A 9,020-nucleotide genomic window follows, 5' to 3' on the forward strand; every position below is an offset into this window, starting at 1 on the left:
CGCTTAATAAACGAACCACTCGTAAGAAGAATTTGTATTATTTCATAATTCGTGTCAATTTTTAAAAAAATGCCAGGATTTAAAAGTTATATAGGTAGGTTTAGTAATAGTTATCTATAATAATAATATAGTGCTTTACTCTCGGGATGACGGGTAGGACGAGACACATTTTTTTCGTTTTTCGTACAAATTCGATTTATGCTCATAACTATAGAGCCCGGATTTATATGAATTTAAAAAGTGTCAAATATGATTCAAATATGCAATTTTATGCCATATTATGTTATACATCATTAAATGTGATTTTTTTTAAAATATTGATGATGGGTAATGATTGGATTTGAATATTATTGAATTTGCACCAACCGACTTTTTTTCTTTCGATAAACGTGTACCTATTATTAGTTAAAAATATAACTATATATACCTCTTATTTTCATCACTTCCTTCAGTCGTGTGTGAGCAGCTCAGTTTTTCCTCATCCTCCTCATCACTGTAAGTCCAATTGGCGGACGGGATATTTCTGAGCGCGAGCCGGTCCGTCTCGCAATAAAAGTTCTCTTCCGTAGCGCCTACCCAGCCACAATGATGATTGTCCGCTGTCTTGTTACCATTTGTTGCACGGTGCGGACGTCCTTCTGGGTGGCAGAGGAGTGCTGCTCGCGAATGTTTCCGGTCCCAACAGGTGCTTCAGTTGGTCGTTGGTCTCTTCGCATCTTACCATGGCTTTTCAAAAAATAAAATACCATATAGCATTTCAAAACAACGTTTGACACAGTACGTAAAGAAAACAATGACAAAGATATGCCAATCGGTATTACCTTGCACTGTTTGATTAGTTTATCATTGTTGAACTTGTTTGCCAACATCATCATCTCCGAGAAGTGTTGAGCAGTAGGAGACGGATGTGCCATTTAAGTATCTTCGCAGTTCTTTAACGTTACGTGTGACGTGCTTTTCGGATATGTACTTCATACATTCCAAAGCCCAATCGTAAACCTGAGAAAATAATACACCAAATTAATATTTTGATTTTAAATAATTATACAAATTATTCGAAATGTGATTCACGTAGGTAATCTTTTTAATTTTTAGTCAATATACGAGTACACTGCAGCTGATCCCGTTATAACGCTTTTGACTATTTTATATTAAGTTTTATTACCTAACTATATATAATATATATGTATATTGTAACTTCACTAGATCTCTTATCTATCTCATATTCAATTATAAATAGGTTATATTCATAATTTCAAAACCCATTAAAATATTATATTATAACTATACCTCAATACTTATAATATTTAAGTATGCATATATACATATTTACTCGTATAATTCTAAAATTAAATATATGAAATTATATAATTATAACATATTTACTTTATCGAGTAAGTAAAAACAGCGTGATGTGTCTTCGAGTCTTTCACGAGTCTCTTCAAGTCGATCACTAAAACCTCTCAGATGCTGCTTCAGAGATTTGGCCAGATCTTTTAGACTGGTACCATTGCTACATTGGCCTGCTTCTTCCAATAAATCTCCAGCTTTGTCAAGATTTTTCTGTAAAAATAAAATAAGAAATGTCATTAATCCTCATATTATTAATTATATGACGTAAACACATACAATGTTTTAATAACATACACGTCATACATATTGGTTGTAACACTAAATACAATTTTTGAGAGTTTATTTTTATTGTTTATTGTTAAAACACAAATATGATGTAATTCCTTCAACAAGGCTACACATTTTGCATAAAAATACGTCTTGTGAAAATCTACAAAGCCAGAAAATTCAAAAATCACATTTCGCAATAATAATTTATTATAATACTTGGTTAAATGAACAATAGACTAAATAGAAATCTTATATTATGGTATGATACTATGATAGTTAGTTTATTAAAAACCCAAATTATTAAATTGAAAAAAAATGACATTGTATATTATGTTCATGTACGTATACAGTTGTCGAGTCTCAAGGGGAATAAAAATAATTTCGACTTATATATTTTTCAAGTTATAGTATATATCAAACACAACTCAAAAACCCTTCAAGGGGCAAGAAAAAAAATCGAGTTATCGAGGATTTCGAGTCATCGATGTTTGAGTAATCGGGACTCGACTGTTTATATTTAGGTATACTGTTAGTTGTTACTTCTACTCAGGTATCAGATAATCACATATTATATCATCACCGTTATACCTGCAGTATACGAGTCAAATGGTCAGCGGTACTGTACTGAGGATTTCCATTGAAGACAATCATGCGGATGTGTACAACTCAAATACCAAGGTTAATAGCGGTTTTAGTCAAACTCCTCACTCGAACCTGCTGCTAAACCGATACCAAATCAACTTGCACTAGTCTCTCCCCCACACTTTTTTCAAACTATACCAGAGTACCAAACAACCAACTCACAATTACTTGAATTACTTATAGAAAATTAGCTCTACAGCTTATCTATCCGGTGTAAGTTGGATAAAGTGGGGGTACTAACTGCACAGTATACACACACACATACCTCCCGGTACCTACATAACATAGATTAAATACCGTTTTTGAAATATATATTAGTAATTAAATGTGTTAAACATTAAATACAGCCTATCTTAAAATACATTTAAGTGCGCACGACAATGACGAAAACAAAAATTCTCGTTTTATATACAGCTGTTACACACAAATAATCGATTAATCAATTCTATTTTGCAAACTGTGCACATTTAAGTGCAGTGCTCCAAAAACAGCGTTACTCAGCAAAACATAACACTACATATGATCTTAGTTGGAAATTATTCGTGTGTATAGTGGCAATCCCAGCAGGCCCGGTTATATACATATAATGTCGAAAAGTTTTGGAATTAGGTTATGGTAGAAACTTACACACATTGTAGCTTTAATTTAAATACGCGAGTAGGAAACTGAAGAAAAAAATCTTTAATTAAGGTACAATATACAATGTGGTAAAAGTATAGTGTATACTGTATATAAGTAGATTTGTATTCAGCACCTAATTATGTATATATGATACTTTTGTATAATTTACGAGTTGCAGTAATGATAGACATACACGAGAAAAAAATCAAACAATATTCGTACGCAGATTTAGGTCGTGTGAAAATATTAATACAACACCTTATTGAAATAAATTGTTTACCTGTGAATAATGCACAGACTAATCATAGTTTAACAGCGATGAATTTTACTTAGGACTGCAGCAGTAGTTGTAGACCAGTTCGACATTTCGCAAACGCACATATTTTATAATATTTAATTGCCGTGAGTAAGACCTACCAGTTCGTTTTGGAGATTTTGCCGATCTAAATATACATACCTACGTATTTGCTGCGGCTTACATGATAGGCAGGACCATATTTATGCAAGGACAAATGGGACATTTGCACTGGGCCCACCGAATTCAGGCAAACAAAATATTAATTGTATACCTTTTTATCATATACTTTTGAAAAACAAATTAGATTTGAATTTTACTTGGATATTTTGGTTGGTTATAAAGTATAATGAATTTTCCCTGAAAATGACGACTTAGCCACAATAAAAACTATTTGCCGTTATTATCGTAATATCATCGTATTTTTACTTTTGACGTTATTGTCTTGCATTGTTACGTGATATACGTCAGTCGTATTTATTGTATATCTATTGACTATTGGCAATTTGTTTATTATTTTTAATAATTTAAAATGTAAAAAAAATACTTAATTAAGTAGTTCAATGAATCAGCAGCGCAACCAGGGGGGGGGGGGGTTAGGGGTTGTAAAAAGTTACTTTCTAACTCGACTTGTTAGTTTTAATATATATTAACTTTGTAACTTAACTAGTTGAATTTAATGTGCAAAATAGTCTAATCTACTCGTTAGAAAAAAAACTAACTAGTTATTATCAGTATTTTTTTTTCATTCCAAAATAAATATTTTAATTTTAATTAATATTTTAAGTTGTCATACGTATGACAGTACCGTCATGTATTTTTTTATTTTGTTTCACCTTTTATGTTCTAATAACTGATAAGTGATATACCAATTAATTGAAATTATTACGTACCTACTTCGAACATTTTGATCAAATTACTAGGTGTTTAATTCAATTTTTCAGTTTTAATCAATAATTTAAGTTAGATAACTTATTATTTACATTTCAACAAAAAGGTTTTTTAATCTATAAAAAAACTAACGTCTACTCTAACTTAAGTTCCTATTTTCACCAAACTAACTTCCAGCTAACTAAGTTAGAAATTCGGATAGTTTCAGAAACTAACTTATATTCAAACTTAGTTAGTTTTTTTATTAAAGTAACTTAACTTCAACTAGTTGAAAAAAATGACTAACATAACAAGCTTTGTGTAGTAATGTAACATTGTAGCCCCCCCCCCCCCCGAAATTTTATTTTAGTTGCACCACTGCAATGAATAGAAAATTAAAGGATAGACGAGATGAAGAAACAAAAAAAGTACATGGTAGTTTAGATAAATGTACGTTTAGAACTAGTTTATCTACTATATAGCGCACAATCGAAGTGTTTGTAAAAGCTGATTAGCTGAAATCAAATTTGACTTAAAACATTAAACTTAAAAACTTTTACTTCAATATATAAGTATAATAATCAAAAATACTAATTTAAAAAAAAAATACGTTTGCTTTTTAATTTGTATATACTTACTTGAATAACAACATTAAAAACATTAATTATAGATGCATTGAAAGTGTAAAGTGTTCTTGTATATTAAATAATACAATTTTATTCTATGATTTAACTACTCATGTATATGCAACTAATTAAAAAATACAATATGCATAGGTAAATTTTATTTTAGCATTGAAGAAAGTATATGGATGAACAATTTTGGGGCCAAAAATTAAAAATTCTACTGGGCCCATAAATTGGTAAATCAGGCCCTGATGATAGGTAATGAGTGTTTATGAATACGTTTAATGACATTCGTATTGTTTTAGAGCCTATATAATTACCTATATAGGTATACTCATTAATTAGCAAAGAAGGCTGGGGAAAAAGTGAAAAGTCGAGTTAACTCAATTCTATATTTTAAACCTGCAGAAGATACGTTCGTATATGAGCTGCAGCCAATTTCATCGAACCGATCTCGTTGGGTGTTTGCGTGGGAGGAAACCCACTACCTATAGGTACTAACTCGCTGAGCCAGATTTGTCGATTTTAATACTATTAGACGGAGGTGAGGCTAGGTCAAACTCGGGTTAGTTGAACACTTTATCGAAACATTAATTTATTTAAGTGGGTTGAGAACCGGAAAAAATTGCTATTTCAAAGTATCAAATTGTTCAGTAGAATAATTGTTCTAAGTAAAACTTAAGGTAAAAAAGACAGTATGAAAAATGTCAATGAAGGACCAAAAAGTTGTACCTTTTTGTTGTAAATATATATGTAATATGTATATATATTTTTTTAATAATATTGTACTGTGTCAAATAATTATTCTATTGTTGACACGGAGAATAATATCAGAAATTATTTGGTTATGCCTAAGTAATTATTATATCATGCAAATGAAACTTATTTAGTTCGCTATATATGAAATAATAAACTTGAATGTACTTATTGATTTAGAACATTTAAGTTTTCATTATAATATAATTAAATAATGCGCTAAATGGTTATTTATGTGTTATTATTAAATGTGAATCTTATGTAAATTTAATTGAATTATAGAACACTATAACTTGACAAAACTATTAGTGGCTATTAGTTGCACATAATAATATATTTGTTGTTGAATTTCCTCTGTGCACTGTTTGATGTCACAGCTAGCCCCAAAATAATTTAAATTCATTAATTTGTACAAGTTAAAATATTTGGACTTAGTCAATGAGCATTATTTATGGAAACGGAAAAAAATATTCGATTTACGTTTTTAAATCCAATGGATAATAACAAAATGAAATCAATAAAAATCATCAGAAAAATTATGAATTTGACCCTATAGCACAATAGCATAGTTGTACACTTTTTTTTACTATTTAATTTAGACCCGATGGCGTATGAAACTGAATTAATCTTGTGAGCCATACGAGTTTCGTAATCGCATAACGGATAGTGAAAGCAGGAGGCGTGCGAAGAAATAATGGATCTTCGGCGATTGTCATTTATAGTTGCATTATACCGCGCACATACCTACGTATCAGCTGGTATAATTACTAATTGCAGACATGCTTAAATTATAATATTGGTCCGAAGCTAACAAATAGTGATATAATATTAATAATAATAAAAAAAAAAGATTAAGAAATGTTTTTCTTTCGGTATAGGATGTCGAATAGAGTGTATGGGTTAACGACCGCCTCTTTGTGGGCATAATATGAATGGATGAATGTAAGTGTGGTGATCTCGTGTAAAGGGTTCACGAACTGCATAGGCGTGCTCAGACATTTGTGGCAGGGTGGGCCAAGTCAATAAAGATTAAGAAACCTGAACTCTGAATTCTGATGGAAGAAACAATTATACTTTAATTTACCTACTCGTAATTACTCACTATTTAAGGCACAAATCATTCATATGATAAAAAACAGATACATATTTTTTAAAAATTAAATAAGAAATATTTTAATTGTCAACATGGTTTTAAATTTTAAATAAATACAATTTCGCAATCTGTAATGGTAACATGTTATAAATTTTATTTTTAAAGACATTTAATTGATTATCATTGATTATCAATGTTATTTTTCACCTACTTAATTAATGTTCTATGATTTGAAAAAATCAAAAACTGTGATGTTTAAATCATGTATTACTATGTATACAAATTTCGGTACGTCTCGCAAGGTGGGCCACGGCCCACCCGGCCCTCCCTGTGCGCACGCTTATGTTCACGGATATGTATAACATATTGTAATATGTGTATATATATAAATATAAGTATACCTAATATATATACATATGTGTGTGATATGTCGAGACATAATACTATTATGTTATGTATGTACATTGTACATAATATTATTTAAAAGCGTTGTTAGATCCCTGGGCATAGTAATATAGAAGGGAATGAAAAAGCAGACGAATATTCTAAAAAAGCAGCAACATTTACAGACGCCCAAGAATTAAATATAACAACATACGCAGATTTAAAAAACCAAATCAAGGATCGCATACAATTCAAATGGAAAATGGAAAATGTACTAGCATAAACAGAAGACTAAGCTAAGAAGAATAAAGAACACAATTTTCGACTGGCCAAACTTCCCTCCAAGTATAACTCCGACTGCCTTATCGGTAGTTATAAACAGACTCCGGATCGGCCACACCCGTCTTACACATTTATACCTCACGAACAAAGGAGAAAAACCACAGTGCGTTTCTTGTGGAACTGAACTCTCAGTCAACCATGTAATCACTGAATGGCTACAATACGCAGATGAACATAGAAACTTCCACATACCCAACACTCTAGATGCAGCACTCGGGCCAGACGCAGATACCACCATACAAATCCTTAAATTCTTAAGCAAAACAAATCTTTACAGTAAAATTTAAGTTGAAGTTTAAAAAAAAATGTATTTGTTATAAACAATTGTAACTAATAGCCTTTGTCGTCGATGTTCATTATTAAGAACAATAAAAAAAAAGAAAAGCGTTGTAGTCGACGTCGTCGTTTCGATGTTTTTTCGATAAAAGCGATAGATAGCGCGATAATGTAGGTGTGTATGATCATTATTGTCATAAAAATAATATATATAATAAGTCATAACGATTACAATATTTAAATTGAATGCACGCGACTGGTAAACTAAAGTCACGAGCTCTCGCTTAAATCCGATATACCTATTACGCGCACCGACTGCAGCACAAAATCTTTCCGACGACACAGTGGCGTTTCGAAGTTATTATTTTGGAGCAATTGCTCCTTCAAAATTGTTGGTTGGTTGGTGGTCCCCCTGCCACAAAATCCCTTGTCACCTAGGTGACTAGGTATATCGTAGAAATATAAAACCGATTATACAAATCGTTACAAATGTACGCATATTTTGTAAATTTGCCGTTTATTTGAGTTGGAAATGCCGTTATAAACATCAAGGGGGGTGGGTGGGTGGGTAGCTTGTATACATTTTTGCTCCTCACAAAAAATGAGTTCAACACGCCACTGCGACGACACACGATATTATAATATGTAATAATAATATTATATTATTATACACACGTCGTATCATGTCGTATCGTTATAATATTGATTATTGTACAACACATGTGTAACACAATGTAATAATCAAAAGTATATCGCGGTATAAGAATAATATCCTACCGATTTGTACCATTTCCATATTATATACGAGCACAATACATAATAATAATAATATGTGGGTATATAATACACACACTAGTCGATTAATAGAACGTACTGACAGTTTTTCAAAACACACATTCGGACATTATAATATTATATTATTACATACTATACATTATATGTATTATATAGGTATATGCTGCTGCACCAACAGCATCGGCTTTGGACGTGTCACGAAAAATTTACGCGTGCAACGACCAAGAGGAAGCGCTGTTAAGTGTTTTGACGATCCGCAAGCGCGCGGCGCTTAAGTCACGCCTACTATTCGCAATTCGCAACCGGCCGACGGCGGCGACGAGTGCACATTCGGGAGCGCCGTTTATTTGTCCATGAACGTTCGTCCAGTACGATTCGTATCATTATAAAATTCATTGTACGCCAATACCGCCGTAATATTTTCAATACTCTCGCGTACCCATGAATTACCCATTATAAATTAAGATACTGCTTACCTAAATATATGTCCCAATATATAGATCGTAGAAACTGTATTATAACATAACTTGATTTGTAGTTATTGAATCATTACTTATTTAAATATAATACTTATAGTAAAATCTAATAAATGGTAAATAAAATAAATACAGCGGAATTAAATTAATATTAATTTTTCGTGCTTTATCTTTTACGTTCAACTGTTAATGTTATATTAAAATATGATAATACGTAATTA

General features: G+C 31.4%; 1 protein-coding gene across 1 annotated transcript; it reads right to left on the reverse strand.

Annotated features, from left to right (window-relative positions):
* Positions 1–825: 825 nt before the first annotated feature.
* On the reverse strand, positions 826–7,490 carry LOC115033592. The gene is made up of 3 exons (XM_029486425.1): positions 7,320–7,490; positions 1,387–1,563; positions 826–999 (listed from the first exon to the last, which is right to left on the reverse strand). The coding sequence occupies exons 1-3, from the start codon at positions 7,488–7,490 to the stop codon at positions 844–846; spliced, it is 504 nt and encodes a 167-aa protein (XP_029342285.1). The 3' UTR covers positions 826–843.
* Positions 7,491–9,020: the final 1,530 nt, after the last annotated feature.

This window comes from Acyrthosiphon pisum, chromosome A1 (assembly GCF_005508785.2).
Source record: "Acyrthosiphon pisum isolate AL4f chromosome A1, pea_aphid_22Mar2018_4r6ur, whole genome shotgun sequence".
Lineage (NCBI taxonomy): Eukaryota > Metazoa > Arthropoda > Insecta > Hemiptera > Aphididae > Acyrthosiphon > Acyrthosiphon pisum.

Bases quoted from the DNA above. Each gene is read 5' to 3' on its own strand.
- LOC115033592 (XM_029486425.1), bottom strand. From the start codon at position 7,490: ATGGTGGTATCTGCGTCTGGCCCGAGTGCTGCATCTAGAGTGTTGGGT. The intron at 1,564-7,319 runs GTAAGACGGGTG...TTATTTTTACAG, and splicing joins TGTTCGTGAGGTATAAATGT to AAAAATCTTGACAAAGCTGG. The intron at 1,000-1,386 runs GTAAATATGTTA...TTATTTTCTCAG, and splicing joins GTTTTTACTTACTCGATAAA to GTTTACGATTGGGCTTTGGA.